Source organism: Euleptes europaea, chromosome 2 (assembly GCF_029931775.1).
Source record: "Euleptes europaea isolate rEulEur1 chromosome 2, rEulEur1.hap1, whole genome shotgun sequence".
Taxonomy (NCBI): domain Eukaryota; kingdom Metazoa; phylum Chordata; class Lepidosauria; order Squamata; family Sphaerodactylidae; genus Euleptes; species Euleptes europaea.
This window is the reverse complement of record NC_079313.1, coordinates 72475971-72492097: the sequence shown is the minus strand read 5'-3', so window position 1 is coordinate 72492097 and position 16127 is coordinate 72475971. Positions and strand designations below refer to the sequence as shown.

Genomic DNA, 16127 nt, shown 5'->3' with positions numbered 1-16127 from the left:
TCACAATGACTTTATGATCTGCACTTGTTGCTCCAGGATTTACTTTATACTGTTCATACAACATTGCATGTGTCCTGTGTTTATTCTCATAAGGTGTAGCTCCTCAGGAATCAAATACAAAGGAGAACCCTGACCTGTCATTGTTCATGTGAAATGCATTGTAATTAGTCATCTGGCTTTCCTTCTCCTGAACTCAGCAGATCAGCTGCAAGCTGTGATTTCCAAGTGGCTATTGAGCGGGCACAAAACTGCTTGGCCAAATGCTAAGTCTGAGATTAACTTTAACAAGGAACATCAAGGCAATCCAAGCAGGAGTTTGCCTTGCATGTGAGCAAGGGAGCTCGAACAAGGTAAGTTTGCCTGGCAATCATGTTTATGTCAAAGTTTCAGTAAGGCTACCCAAGATGAAACAACTAGTGACAGTGCAAATGGAAATCACCACAGAAATTAATGACAACTACATCAGTAGATGAGTTACTCAGAGCCTGTTTTTCAAAAGTGTTCCTAGAGTTTTCTGTACCAGGAAGGCACTCTATCTGTGCTCCATATTAAAAGAGTAAATAGTAATTTGAATATTTAGTGAATGGTTGTGTTTGCACAAAAAGCCTAAACATTAATTAAAATTGAAATGCAAATATTCTTGGACGAAGCCAAAAATGAACCTATATTTTGGCTGTGTGGAAGAAAGCAAGATATACTGGCTACAAACAGAAGAGGTGAATCACAAGAAGACGCTGAGAACACATCCTAAATCCTTAAGAAAGGGGTACAAGACAGAGAAGAAGAAGAGTTGGTTTTTATATGCTGATTTTCTTTATATTTTAAGGAGAATCAAACCTTTTCCTTTTATCCCTTAGAAGCTCCTTGATCGATTGATCTTGAGCAGCATATATCTAGTGTTGGAGGGATATAAGGACTGAAACAAATCTTGCCACTGACAATGTAGCCTTGGGGTCCCTATCGCTTAGTAAAAAGGCATTATGTCAGTCACAGAGGCATTGGATTTGTATGTTAAAAGGGGAGAAATATAGTGCAATCGAAGTTCCTCGTAAAAGCGGCATTCCAAAAGGGCATGAGCTAATGAGTCAATAGAGCCAGAAGAGCAAGGGGAGATCCTGTCTGAATATGGTATATTCAGAATTCTGCCCTGCATTACCATAGAAGGGTTAGCATTCAATCTAGCCAAGCAAAAAGCTCTACAAAGACGAGGAGTTGTCAGATAATATGTATAGGCAGGCAGACCACATGGAGGGGGTATTCCGAAGAACTGGGATGAACAGACGCGACAAGCACGAAAAGTAGTGAGGTTATAATCGAGCTCTTTAATGCGCTTTTTAATTTTGGCAAAAGCTTCAGTTTTTCCAAGATCTAATAACATATCCTGCGAGAAGCCCAACAACAACAGTTTCTCATCTAAGATTTTTTGCCATGAGGATTTAAAAGGGTCATGCTTCAGAGAAGCTAGGAACCCCTCAGTGCTAAAGCACAGTTTAAGGTGTAGTTTAAAGGCGGCCAACCACGCCCTAGCTTCAAGTGACATTTGGCCAAACTCGGAACGAAGAGTAACGCCAGGAACACATTGAGGGGCATTTAGGAGTTTTCGTAAGAACTGAAGCAGTGGACGATCTATAGATTCATTGATGACTGTTATCCAGATAGCAACACCAAAGAGGATAATTGGGGTAATTTTCAGGTTAAAAACCTGAATAGCCCCTGGAATATATTTGCCATCTTTGGTGAGAAAAAAGTTGACAATAGCACCAACCCCAGGTTTAATTTTGTTGGACACTGCTTTTTGATGGGCATTCTAATTTAGGTTATGGGAAAAAAGAATGCCAAGGTAAACAAACTCCTTGACTTGGTCAACCTCAAAACCATCTAATACCCAACGAAAAAGAAGCATTTTTCTCCTCTTAGTGAAGATCATAATCTTAGATTTGTGATGGTTTATTTTAAGACCTTCCGTAGAGCAGTACTCAGAAAAAGTTTGCAAAGATCTTTTCAAACCAATTCTTGTGCGGGACAGAACTGCATCGTCAGCATAGAGTAGAATTGGGGTGGGATGACTTGCAAGCTTTTGGGGGTAGCAAAACTCTGAGAAATTGGTTGCCATATCATTCAGGTATAGATTAAACAAGAGAGGAGCAAGGAGGCAACCTTGTTTAACTCCCTTGACCAGTTCAAAGGGCTCGGTTAGTTCTCCTTGGTTGCCACAGCGAACCTGAGCTGTGAGGTCAGTATGAAATTGCTGAATAAGCCATAGTAACCTCCAATCCATAGTAGAATTTGATAGTTTCAACCATAGCCTCTCCCTCGGGGTGGTATCAAAAGCTCCCTTAAGATCCATAAAACCCGCGTAAAGGGTGCCATTTAGAGGGGAGGAATATTTCTCGGCTAGATGGGAGAGCACTAAACAGTGTTCCGTGACACACCAACCCCTTCTAAAGCCAATCTGTTCCCAGCCAAGGATGTCATTACTCTCAACCCAGTCCAACAGCCTCTTTAATAAGTAGGAGGAATACAATTTGCCTAAGCAAGACAAAAGGCTGATTGGACGATAACAGCTTGGGTCAGAGCGCTGACCTTTTTAAAAGATTGGGACGATAATAGTATGTCTCCAAGATTTTGGAATGGCTCCTGATGCATTAATTTGTGTAAATACAGGAGCAGGAATGTTGACCCACCATTTACTGTTGACTTTAAAAAGTTCGTAGGGAATTAGATCAGGACCTGGGGCTTTGCCTGAGCATAAGCGATCAATGAGAGGTTTAATTTCCTTAGGAGACACATCTGGCCAGGAATTTAACAAAATAGAAGGTGCTACAGGTATAAGTCCCTGGTTTTCCACAGAGTAGGAGAAGAGGCTCTTGAAGTAAGCTACCCAGACCGATGACGGGATACATGCAGGGACTCTGGCATAGCCATTACTTAAAGAATTCACAGTCCGCCAGAAGGTTGAATTATCATTGTTGTTTATAACTGTAATCAAGCTCCTCCAATTTTTATATAGGGCCTTTTTTTTCCTCCAGTTTACCAAGTCCTTGTAGTTCTTTTTAATAGTTAACAATTCCTTCAATATTGAAATAGTATTGTTCCTTCTGAATTCTCTATGTTTCCTGGTTATTGCTCGTTTGAGTAGTCTACACTCGCGGTTAAACCAAGAATTTTGTTTGTATAAAGTAGGGCTGTTGAAAAAAAAATCCGGTATAGTTCGGATTTGGCCGAATTTGGCCTGTCTGGATTCGGGATATGCCGAAGTCCGAACTCCCCCGCTTCGGGTCCGTGCAATTCGGCGTGAATTCAAAGTTCGGGGGGAAAAATCGGCCGAATAAAGCCATTAAAAACACAACCGCGCCTTTCTGTGGCTCCAGGGGGTAATTTTGGGGGTAGAGGTCCCAAACTTTCAGCGGAGCTTCAAAGGACCCTTCTTGCCAGACCCCCCAAGTTTTGTAAAGATTGGGTCAGGGGAGCAAGGGCGGGGCAGGTGCAAAGAAGTTTGCAAAGCAACACAACTGCAAAGCAACACAACCATGCAAAGCAACACGTTTGCAACCATGCAAAGCAACACCTGACACCTGGGAGTTTGCAAACCATGGAAAGGGACAGAGGCAGCTAGCTATGCATAATGAGCAGGAGGGGTGGAATTTCCCCTTTTGCATCGGACTCGAGTCGGGACCAGGCAAATGCATTCTTTAAGTCACCATTTGAAAACCAGTTTTGAGCAAGCATCAAAATAAAGACTCGAGGGGGCACACACACCCCAGGCAGAATGGGCGAAAGCCCCCTTTGGCTTCCCCCCCACCCACAGAAACTGCTCCCTCCCCACACACACACAGACTCTGCTTCCCCCCCACACACACACAAACAGGAGAAAAATTATAGATTAAAGCCCCCAAAGGGGTCTTACTGTGGCTGTCTTCTGTTCCATCAGGAGGGGCTGGGAGGAATGGGTAATCCAATATGATTCTATTTAAGCATGGGAGGTTTTGCCTTGGATTTGCAGCTCTGGAGATGCATACAGGATCGGGTGATCCATTCATCCCAATAGGGAAAAGGGGAAAGCCCATATCTCGGGACCCCCTGACCCAATGTTTACAAAACTTGGGGGGTCTCTTAAGAAGGCTCGTCTGAAGCTATGCTGAATGTTTGGGGGTTGCACCCCAAAAAATGCGCCCCCTGCAGCCACGGAAAGAGAAAAGGGGGGAGCCCATATTTCTGCCCCCACTGAACCCATCTTTACAAAACTTGGGGGGGTCTCTTAAGAAGGCTTGTCTGAAGTTATGCTGAAAGTTTGAGGGCTGCACCCCAAAAAAAGTGCCCCCTGCAGCCACAGAAATGGAAAGGGGGGAGGGAAAAGGGGTGGAGCCCATATCTTGGGACCCCCTGACCCAATGTTTACAAAACTTGGGGGGTCTCTTAAGAAGGTTTGTCTGAAGCTCTGCTGAACGTTTGGGGTCTCTGCCCCAAAAATGCACCACCTGCAGCCACGGAAAGGAGCGAATGTGCACACCCACCTCCCCACAAGGATTTCTCTCTCTTTCTCTCCCTGGCCAGGCCGCGCAGCAGCTGATTCCTCCAGTACTCAATCCTGACTGATTGGCCAGAAGAAGACCCAGCTTGACCACCGATTGGCCGGGGGAGAATGCTGCTTACTGACGGTTATGCTGCTGCATCCTGAATTTGCCGAATTTATTCGTGAACTCCCGAACTCGCTGAATTCGGCTCCCCCGTTTTCCCGCCATTTTTGAGTTCGGTTTGTCCCGAACTAAAAACCGCTGAATCAGGGGAAATTCGGCTGTTTTTCGGTTCGGGCCGAACCGAATAGACAGCCCTAGTATAAAGCATGCAAGTTTGAGGTGATTTCTTTAGTAAATAAAGGTTTAAATAAATCAATTAATCTGAAAAAAACATTTAAGGCAGTAGCTGCAGACTCTTGCTCAAGGAGGGCAGCTTTCAACGAAGTCACCTCCAAAAGCTGCATTTTGCCAAGCACCAAGGAATCAAGCTCAGGGCTCCAGTAAACATGAGCTAGGGCTTTTTGGGATTGGTGCAATATTTGATGGTAGGACGGTATTAAGTGTTGAACACATAATTGGTTGATTGAAAGAGAGATAGGGAGATGGTCACTGCACATGTAATCACAGACTTCCATATTACTGATTAGAGGTAAATAATCGATAACACTGGCACCATTTTGGCTAAAAAAAGTAAAATCTCCATTAGGGTCGATCCACGATCGCCCATTTACTATTATTAGGTTCCTCTGAATAGCGAATTGGGCCAGACTTAAGCCGGAAGAATTAATTACCGAGTCCCTGGAAGTTCTAGTATACCATAGGGAACTCAGGAAAGATTCATCAAAATTCCCTATAAGATTTTGGAAGAGAGTATTATCATCCGGCCCTATTCGTGCATTAAAATTACCAGCCATAAAAACTGGAGTAGTTGGATAGTTGTTTTTGATGTCATCAAATAGTTCTCCCAGATGGGCCCAGTTTCATGCAGTATTACTTGATCTAGCAGGAGGAATATAAACAGAAAATAAAATAAGTGAAAAAAAGTCATGTTTACTCTAACTGCTAGCACCAACTCTTCAGCCAAAAGAAGGTCAATTGAGCTTATGCTTAAAGTGGAGATAAAGCATGCTAGTCCTGCATGAGTGCAGCCCACAGAGACTTTGATTGCTTTTTGGGTAAAAAAGGTAAAGCCTGGGAGAAAGATCTCATTTGTGGCCCAAGTTTCCTGAACAAGGATGATATCAAAGGTCGAAAGAAATAACTGTATATCAGAATCAGCAAGTTTAGCTGATCATCCAGCAACATTCCAGCCAAGAAATTTGCAGCAAGATGAGAGTCAGTCCTTATCAGGCAGATCTGTAGGAGACATCTCCCTAAGCAGGTTAGGATTTGCTGTAGGAGGACACACTATTATTGGTTCTCATAGGTTATCCGGGCTGTGTAACCGTGGTCTTGGTATTTTCTTTCCTGACGTTTCGCCAGCAGCTGTGCCGGCATCTTCAGAGGAGTAACACTGAAGGACAGTGTCTGACGACACACTATTATGGTTGGTTCCAGAGGAACTGGGGCATTGCCTTGAAGTAGGTCAGACTCTTGGGCTGGCTGGTTTACTAAGTCAGGAGTTTATCAACCGTGTGTTTGGAATTTGGTTGGTGCTCAGTTCTAGTAGAAAGGGAAGGTACCCTTTGTTTAGATGGGGGTAAATGGGCCTGTGCTGACTTAATCTGGGTAAGGTTATCTTTAAGGTTCCCTAGCCTCATTATTATATTGTTTTGTTCCTTTGTCGGGAGAATGCAAAAAGAACTAATTAGTTTTGCATCCTCCATTTCGAATATATTATCGACCGGGTTACATGGCTGGAGCAGAGAGCATCTAGAATCTGGTGGTAAGCTTGATTTACTGTACATGAATTTTAGATTTGAATCACCTGGGGTGGCATTCTTTAAACTAGTTGGAGACAGATCTATTAAAGGCTTATCAACCTTGTGAGACTCAGCCTGGTTTTGGGGAGCAAATGTAGTTGATTTTTTAAAGAGGGGCTTGGGAGGGATCTTAGATGAGAGCAGAGGTACTATTGTTGTTGTGCGAAAGGATTCTTTGGGGAAAATGCCGAATGTCATTAGTCGGTGCTGATTTTCAAGGATCAGCGCTGGGATACGGGGGGAGTAAAAAGTAAGGGACAGACAATGTTCACTTAATAAGCCTGGGAGTCTATCAAAGTATTTCAGGTCAATATCACTTGGGTGGCAATGCAATAAGAATGCTAAATGCTCTTTAATTCGCCATTTCCCATGCCAGCTTATGACACGCCCCTGGTAAGAACGTATGCTTAAAGAGATCCTAAAGCTATCAGGGATAAGGGTAGGGTGATTAGGATAGTGGCACCTTTGTGCTCCATGCCTTCGAAAAAGTGGGGTTCTGTGCATAGGTGCAGAGAGATTGTTTTCCTGATGGGAACCTTTTGGTGCAAGATCAGGGGAGTTTAAGCGTGAGAGTTGTATTTCCAAAATATCCAATTTGTCATAGATCTTCTGGAGGGTTTTGGAAATAAGGAATGTCTGCGAGGCTAACAGACTTAAGGTGTCATACTGGTCAGTATTTCCGTTCTCCTCCTCTATGCAAGCTTGGGGCTTGCCAACATTTGAGGATATTTTAGGGGTAAAGGCAAAGCTTGGGCTAAATGGTGTACTCTCCTGAGCATCAGGGGCAATGGGGTTAGAAGACAACTCAGTAGGCAAGTCCTGAAGCATGTTAAATCTATTAGTGGTGTTAATAGGTATAAAACAATCATCCATCTTGCTTTGCTTACTAAAAGGGGTTTTCAGTATCAGAATCAGAGGGGAAACCTCTTTTTCGACTCATTTTAGAGGACATGAGGGGTGCCAATATTACTAATAAAATTAATGATGAGATCTATACTACTAAAGAAAAAAAGTAAAGTTAAAATAGAATATATATATATGGACTCAAGTTTCAAAATTTACAGCGATAGAACAGTAAGACCAAAGCCCATAATAAAATGTAGAAATATAAGAATATATAGACCACAATAAAACAATACAACCAAAGCTCAAGAGTACAAATAGATAAATGAATAAATAAATGGGCTATAGTTTAAATGTATGCCTGACGTGGATATAAATATAAGATACAGAGAAATATAAAACTATTTAAATGTCTAAGAAGAGGTAAAAGGGATAGAAATAGAAAAAACAAGGGTAATTAGAAGTTACTAGAGATAACTAGTTATAGCTGGTTTAAAACAAGGGTATGGCTATTTAAAAACAAAAACTATTTAAATGGCTAGAATAATATTAAGCGAAATTAAAAGCTTTAGATGTAGGGATAAGGCTAGTGATAGAAATAACAGGAGTAATTAAGAATTACTGGAAATAGCTAAATATAGCTGATTTAAAATAAGGGTGTGGCTGCTTAAAAACAAAACAAAACAACATAAAATAAGATAAAATGAGCCTTGTTTAAAATAACACTTATTTAAAAGTAGGAGCCTACAAAGGCTTAAGTGTAAGGGGTAAATAAGCAAAGAAGATAAGGGGCAAAAAAGGGGGGGAGAGACAGCTAAAATAAAAGGAAGGCAAAGCCAATAAAATCCTACTTTCTCAGAATAGTTTAATCAATGTTGGCAAGAACCCTTTCCCCTCTCCTTTCGTCCCCCTGAGGAGATGTGGGGTAAAGAGTGAGTTTCTACGATAGAGTTCTAATTCAGGGTTTTCCCCTCGCTTGTATCCAACCCCACCCCACGGATTCCGTGAGTGTCACTCAGCTCTTTGCCTCAGTGTCTGGCAGAGGCAAGAAAATATTTTCAGAAGGACAAATCAAATCCCCAAAAATGCAGGCAGCCAGGCACCAAATAAACGCCAGAACAAGGCAAAGTGAAAGCTAGACAGGAGCAGAGGAACTGAAACAAATCTGCAGTGTCGCAGGCTGTTCTCAGCTCGGCCCCCCACCCCACTGGCTACATAGGCGTCACCTAGTGCCTCGGTAATGAGCTGAACAACAGCAAACTTGTCGAGCCTGCAGGGGTGAGGGAGAGAAAAAGCAGAAGATTTATAGTGCCCAAGAAGGCACTAAAGCAATAAAACAATAAAATAATAGTCTAGGCAAAGGCTTAGGGCTAAAAAGAAAGTAAAAAATACGCTCCGCGGAGCGGAGCTCAGTCACAATCAAACCAGCTTACAATCTCCTTCCCTTCCTCTCCCCACAATAGACATCTTGTGAGGTAGGTGAGGCTGAGAGCACTCTAAGAGAGCTGTGACTAGCCCAAGGTCACCCAGCTGGCTTCATGGGTAGGAGTGGAAAACCAACCCAGTTCACCAGAATAGAGTCTGCTGCTCTTAACCACTACACCATGCTGGTTATCAGTAGGATAGTCTCTTCCCTCCTAGGTACCAGCACACAGAAAGATCAAAAACAGAGAATGATTTAGAAGGAGATCAGCTCACATCTCCAGAAAGCGGAGGAAAGTAGGAGTAACAGATAGGCTGATGGCCACATCATGAGGCCTTCAGGGCCAGTTTAAATATACTTCAGCTCAAGAATCTTATGTGGTCCAGGAGAACACAGAAGGTGATATGTCAGTGTGCACAATATTTTAAAAGAACAATACTACTCACCTCATTAGCATATAACTTATTTAAATCACTGAACGATAAACAAATCATTAGCTCTCTAGGCATTGTTCCCAAGCATAAGTATATGGCAATTTTCTTACAAATGGTACTCACTTGAGATTCTTTCACATTTTCAACTGTGAAGTTAAACCAGACTCGAAAACGAGGATTACACGTGTCTGGCCTGATGAACAGGTCATACTCAAATTCAGTAATGTGGTCCACACGTCCAAGGTTGCCTAAAAATATTTAAAACAGAGCTGAATGTTATTAATTTCAGAACAGCACACAGATCTGGCAGGGAAATATTTTATCAAAAGACTGAATGAAGTTATATGAGAAATCCAAAAGTGGGTCAAACTGCTGTCTATCTGAACAGCTCTGGAATAATTAAAAAAACTAGTACAGATGAGACATGAAAATCTGGATGTTCACCATGGCTTACTCAGGATAGCCTTCTGTAGCAATCAAGTCATTTAGTGTTTGTTGGAATCTAAATACGGAAAAAAATTAAACAAAAAGCAGTGCATACATGTTTTTGCAGAACAGAAACAGTGGAGTTATTTCTGCCCCTTTCCATGAACAACACATACTCCTTTGACTGTATGAGTGATTAAAAGAGAACAAAATGTCAGTGGTTCCCACAGAACCAACTTCCCAGTGGTGAGATCAGTAGCAGTAATATACTATGTGTACCCCAGGCTTTCAAAATGCCCAGTAATAAAGGATCTTTCGGATTGTGCGAGCAATGCAACAGCCCAATTTCCATGTGAACCATCTTCAAGGATGACCAACATTTACAGTGCAAGCCTAAGCAGAGTTTACTTCAGTGGACTTAGTCAGTATGACTGTGTTCAGGACTGCACTATCATTAAGTCACAGGACAAGTTGTGATAAGTACTATTAAAATAAAATATTGTCTAGAATATATTTTCAAATTTTAAAATGTTTTAATGTTAATATTTCTATGCAAGAATCATTACTCAGCACCAAAATGTAAAACAGTGATTCAGAGTGAAATTGTTAAGAAGTATTATACAGCAAGTAAATATGAATTAATTGATCAGTACTTGATTCCATATATCCACCATATAACTGATGAAATACTGGCTTCTTTTTGGTAAAAACTAAGTCTGTTTTGACACAGTAGATCTCTAAACTCATTTTATAACTTGAGTATCTAAAAAAATACTGGCCTGCTATGTTTTCCCGTGCTAACTATAATGAACATATAATCCTATTGCCCTTTTTTCCAACTCATGAACTGCAATACTTAAAAAGGGAGGCATAAGATGCAAGTTTTTATACTGAGTGATGAATTCATTGGACTTAAATCAAAGACTAGGAACAACAAAAGTGATACACAACTAAAGCATCATTTTGATTCAAAGCAAATGCTAGCAATTTGTTCTGTTTTATCCAAACCTAACCACTTTTTGATGCAATGAACATATCTGAAAAGTGATCAAAACAGTTCCATTGGAGTTCTATGGAACAAAGGTTGCCTGGCCAAGCTGGGCAACCAGTGGGAGGGTTTGGGGCAGAGACATGGGAGGGAGGGAGGGAGGGAGGGAGGGAGGAAGGGGTGACATCAGCATTGTCACTTGTTAAACATGTTCTCCTGCCACCACTCAGAGTGGTGATGGTGGGGTTGCCAGGGCCATCGGCGGAGGAGGGGGTGGGGTTATCTTACCAGATTTAAAATGAGGCTTAGGCCTCAACGTAGGGTTACCAGGTCCCTCTTCACCACCGGAGGGAGGTTTTTGGGGCGGAACCTGAGGAGGGCAGGGTTTGGGGAAGGGAGGGACTTCAATGCCATAGAGTCCAATTGCCAAGTGGCCATTTTCTCCAGGCGAACTGATTTCTGTCGGCTGGAGATCAGTTGTAATAGCAAGAGATCTTCTGCTATAACCTGGTGGTTAGTAAATCCCTAAGGAAATAATCCCAGTACACAGCCACTAATCGTTTTAACATATGCAAATTTACTTATATATTATATCACAATATGCACGTAATGTATGCGTAACACTCTTTTCAATAAAGTTCTGAGCCGCAAATAGCCTAAACATGATGAAATTGGAAGGCTTTAACACTCTAAACAACTATATAATTCTTTTCGGAATGTTACAAACGTTTCAGAACATATAAACCCCCGGGGGAATAATTCTTACACCCAGCAGTAGGGTCCACAATGCCTTTTTAGATGTGTTGCAGTTCGCCACAATTCAGGCAGTATAAATCAAATTCGTTTTCAATCGCGGTCAGCTGATTTCTGTCGGCTGGAGATCAGTTGTAATAGCAGGAGATCTTCTGCTATAACCTGGAGGTTGGCAACCCTACCTCAACGTCTCCTGCATGATGACATCAGTTCTGGAAGTGACATCATCGCATCAATGAAAATGAGGGAGATGCTCTGGTATTTGGGCAAAAACTATATGGTAGAAACTGTTTTTACCATAGAGTTTTGTCCAAATACCAGAGTGTCTTCCCTGTCATCGCCTGTGTGATAACATCACTTCTGGAAGTGGTTATCATGCTGGTGATGTCGAGGCCTAGGCCTCATTTTAAGCTTGGTAAGTCCCCCACCGGTCAGCTAGATGGCATTGGGAGAGGGCCCCCAAAGTAGGATATCCCCGCCCCAGTAGGAGTCTGGCAACCCTAGGTGGTGGGCAAAGAGGGCTGCCAGTGGGAGACCTCCTGGCATAGCAGGAGGCCTGGCACCCCTACAAGGAACAAAAATAATTACCAGTAACTGTCAAGTTGAATTTACTTAACTTTTAATTTTAGAGAAATACTGGAACAGATTCAATCTTTTAGAAAGAAAGGAATAAACCATATTTAAGAAGGCTATTGAAGTTTTCCTTTCCAACCCTAATTTTCCCCCAAAATGTTTTCCACTTCTATAAAGTAGCTGTTAAGTGTTTTTACAATAAACTCAAATAATAGAGGATATCTTCATCATTTGTCCCCATCTGTTGATTAACAAGCATAATTTGGGTTTCCTATACAAAAATAATATAATAACATCTTCCAACTACAAGCATTTCATAATGATATAAAAATAATTTTGATATTCTAGAAAAATGTATATATGAATAAAACTGGCAAAAATAATATTACAGTTTTACTTAATATAGAACATGCACTAAACTCTTCATAAAATATTAAAACATAATGCTTTCTATATCAATAAGAAAGGTTGCATTAAAGGAGAAAGAAATCTTATTCAAGTAAATGCTAGCTGGAGTTTCTAAGCATGTCAACAATTACCATAGAAATGCAAGAAAACACAGACACGTTAAGCAATCCTAAAATCTTCTTAAACAACACATTGTGCTTTTCTACAGAGAATTTTAAGATGAAAAATAGACCTTGAGGGTCTTAGACAAGCCTCAGGCAATATAAAAGGAAAGGTCAAACACAATGCTAAAAAGGACTGTTATCTTCAGAACAACAACTTATCAGCCAGCTTGCAGCCCTGCTTATTTACAGTTATTGGTCCCAGAGGAAGTGCACTTCAACACAGGCCACGATTACTTTGTAATGAGTTTGCCAGAAATGGTAAAGGAAACTAATTTGTAACAGTGTGGTGTTTCTTGCACATGAACTTTTGCAGACACTTTTTTTTGGTCCAGCAATGAATAACTTACTTCAGCCTTCCTAACAAGCAGAGGAAACAGGAGCGCATTTAAAAAGACTGACTTGCAAGCATAAAATTTCAGTAATTATCTTTCTCAGCTGTCCATAACACTATTCATGATGATGATCAATTCCCCTGTGGTGGCTGTACAGAATACAGATTTTAGGGAATGAATTTGCACACACAAGTTTACACAATTTGGAGGAAAATAGGTTGCACCTGTCACAGATTAATAACAAAAGGTCAGATGCACTCTTTTACACCTAGAACACTTTAATATTATGTGCTTTGGCTTGTAGAATATAATTCTGGTTTTGTCTAAATAGAGAAAAGCAAGTACCATGGTGAACAGAAGGGGAAAAGAGAATTAAACCTTAGCCCGAAGCTATTAGTAAACCCATTCTAAAAAATACAAATGGATATAAGTAGTGAAGGCAATATTGGACAGGTTTTTTTTAAAGTCCTACAGAAAATACTCCTTTGTTTTTGTCAATCTTTTACCAGACCTTGAAATATTATTTTTCATCTTCACAGTAAAAATCTGGACAAGTAAGCAAAAGTTTATTGATGCACTTGCAGCTACATTTCAATCTATATAAAATCTTTAATAACCTGGGACAAGGACGCACAACAGTATGATTATACAGATTTTCACAGCACATGAAACCAGGGGTCAAGGTAACCAAACAGAATCTATACTTTCAAATAAACTTTTAAAATATATTGAACTTGTCAAGAGAAATGGTCACCTCTGTATCAATCAACCTGACAGTTTAAACATCAGCATTTAGCCATATCATAAATTTAAAGCAATAGCCTGTTTCCTGATACGTCATCCAAGTATTAAAGAATAACATGGAAAGATATTGTCGAAGGCTTTCACGGTCAGAGTTCATTGGTTCTTGTAGGTTATCCGGGCTGTGTAACCGTGGTCTTGGTATTTTCTTTCCTGACGTTTCGCCAGCAGCTGTGGCAGGCATCTTCAGAGGAGTAACACTGAAGGACAGTGTCTCTCAGTGTCAAGTGTGTAGGAAGAGTAATATATAGTCAGAAAGGGGTTGGGTTGAGCTGAATCATTGTCCTGCAAAAACCACACCCTCATTAGCACATTATCTTGATACAGGACAATGATTAGCACATTACCTTTGATACTTTTTGAAAATACCAAGACCACGGTTACACAGCCGGGATAACCTACAAGAACCAACATGGAAAGAGTTCCATAACAAACGCTTACCACTCTTCCACTGCTCCCAAGCTAAGATGAAAAGTTTGAGATCACAAATTTGCATTTCAAAGCAATCTGACTTAACTGCTCTCAGCGATGTCAGAGATGAAGGGAGAATCTTATTCCTTTTCAATAATTATCTTTTGGATCATGTTCTTGATTGGCTTATACTGGTCAGGGGGTCAGTGGTCCAGTTGCCTATAAAGGTAGCCTATAACCATCTGGCACAAGTTTCCATACATGGCCCACTAATCCCATCAAGACCAGTGATGGGCCAGGGACCATCTTGCTGCATCTCCTACCTGCTGCTTTGTTACTTATGCTGAATTGAAGATGTTGTAACCTGCCTGCCTTTACATCTGTAAGTGAATGTTAGAAAGCTAGTTTTGTTATTTTTATTGCATCTGCTTATGCCTATGCCTGAACCTATTCTTTAATATTTTCAGTAAATCCTGTTGTTTTTATTGGTGTAAGAGTCCAAACCCAGTCTCGGGAAAACTATCAGAAGATTTATTCCAAGATCCCAGCTTTGGGTCAAGGGAATCCAATCATTGCAAGGGTGGGTTGGAAACCCCCATCATTGACATAACTTAAATAAATAATGTCATTACTTTGTTGATTAAGTATGTGAGATAAGTATGCACAATAGAATATGCAATCAACTGAATGTCCCAAGAACAATAAAGCAACTAAACTTATGATGTCAGACAATTTTACATAATATATTCTAAGCAAAAGTGGGATTTTATTAACTAAGAATGGGAAAAAACCCAATTTTCATTATTAAAAGTTGTTCTACATCTTAAGAATAGCGGCTTATGAATTTCCATTTGTACTGTTTTGTTAACATGAAGAGATTATAAAAAACTAGTTTGGAAATGAACAACCAAATGCACTTCTCCAGACAACCATTTAGTACAGGGGAAGAAAATAAAGAAAAGTAGCTTAAAACTATATGGTTTTCCATCGGTGCAGAGGGGTGAATTTTGCTGATTCCCCCTCCCGACAGGCCAAAATGCCCCTTGAAATGCTGCTTATGTGGGGGGAAGGGGAAACCTAGGAAGACTTTAAACAGGATTGGAGGTCTCCTATGGAGGACAAAAATCAGCAAAAATCACTTCCCCCCTCTTGCACCCTTGAAAATCTAGGCAGGTTCCAAGGCATGTTAATTGCTTATAGACCAGGGGTGTCAAACTCAATTGTTATGAGGGCCGTATATGACATAAATGTCACTTGGTCGGGCCAGGCCGTTCCAGGCCTAAGGTCACAGAATCAGCATTGCTGACAGATGGCCATCTAACCTCTTCTTAAAAACCTCCAAGGAAGGAGAGCTTACCACCTCCCGAGGAAGCCTGTTCCACTGAGGAACCGCTCAAACTATTAGAAAATTCTTCCTGATGTCTAGACGAAAACTCTTTTGATTTAATTTCAACCCGTTGGTTCTGGTCCGACCTTCTTGAGCAACAGAAAACAACTCGGCACCCTCCTCTATATGACAGCCCTTCAAGTACTTGAACATGGTTATCATATCCTCTCTCAGTCTTCTCCTCTTCAGGATAAACATACCCAGCTCCTTCAACCTTTCCTCATAGGACTTGGTCTCCAGACCCCTCATCCTCCACTTTTTCCCTGGTTTTTCCTCCAAGCGGTTATACAGCAATCTTTCCATTAAAAATGTTATCAGATCAGCATGAGTTTGCGTGCACAATTTCTTTTTCAAATTAGTTCTCCCCGAGAATCCACGCCCCAGCTATTACAGATTGCAAGTATCCACGCCTACCACCCCGCATGATCCTTCCTCCTCCCTCACTCACTCCTTCTCCTCCCCCTCCCTTCCTCCCCTTTGCCCCCACATTTCGCACCCTTTTTTTAAGGTGCACATTGCACTAGCAATAAATAATTGATGTAAGCATATGGACTAGAGAAAGTGAAGGTATGTTTGTGTAAAATGAATGGTCCTCATACAGCAGCCAAAATGTTAATTATGCCAACATGATAAAAGCGCTCTTTCTTTATTGTTTTACTACCCATACTACCATACATATTACTACCCATACATTGGGGATGAGGGCAGCATGCAGAACAGGCCCTTGTTTAAAATCTAAGCATTG

At 41.0% G+C, this 16127-nt stretch overlaps 1 protein-coding gene across 2 annotated transcripts in view; it reads right to left on the bottom strand.

The window, feature by feature from the left end:
• BEND5 (BEN domain containing 5) overlaps positions 1-16127 on the bottom strand; it is a 1050378-nt gene that overhangs the window by 999539 nt on the left and 34712 nt on the right. For both annotated transcript variants that reach the window (XM_056844383.1, XM_056844382.1), the window contains exon 3: positions 9263-9387. In XM_056844383.1, the coding sequence (XP_056700361.1) occupies positions 9263-9387 (125 nt within the window). The remainder of the gene's footprint in view (positions 1-9262; positions 9388-16127) is intronic.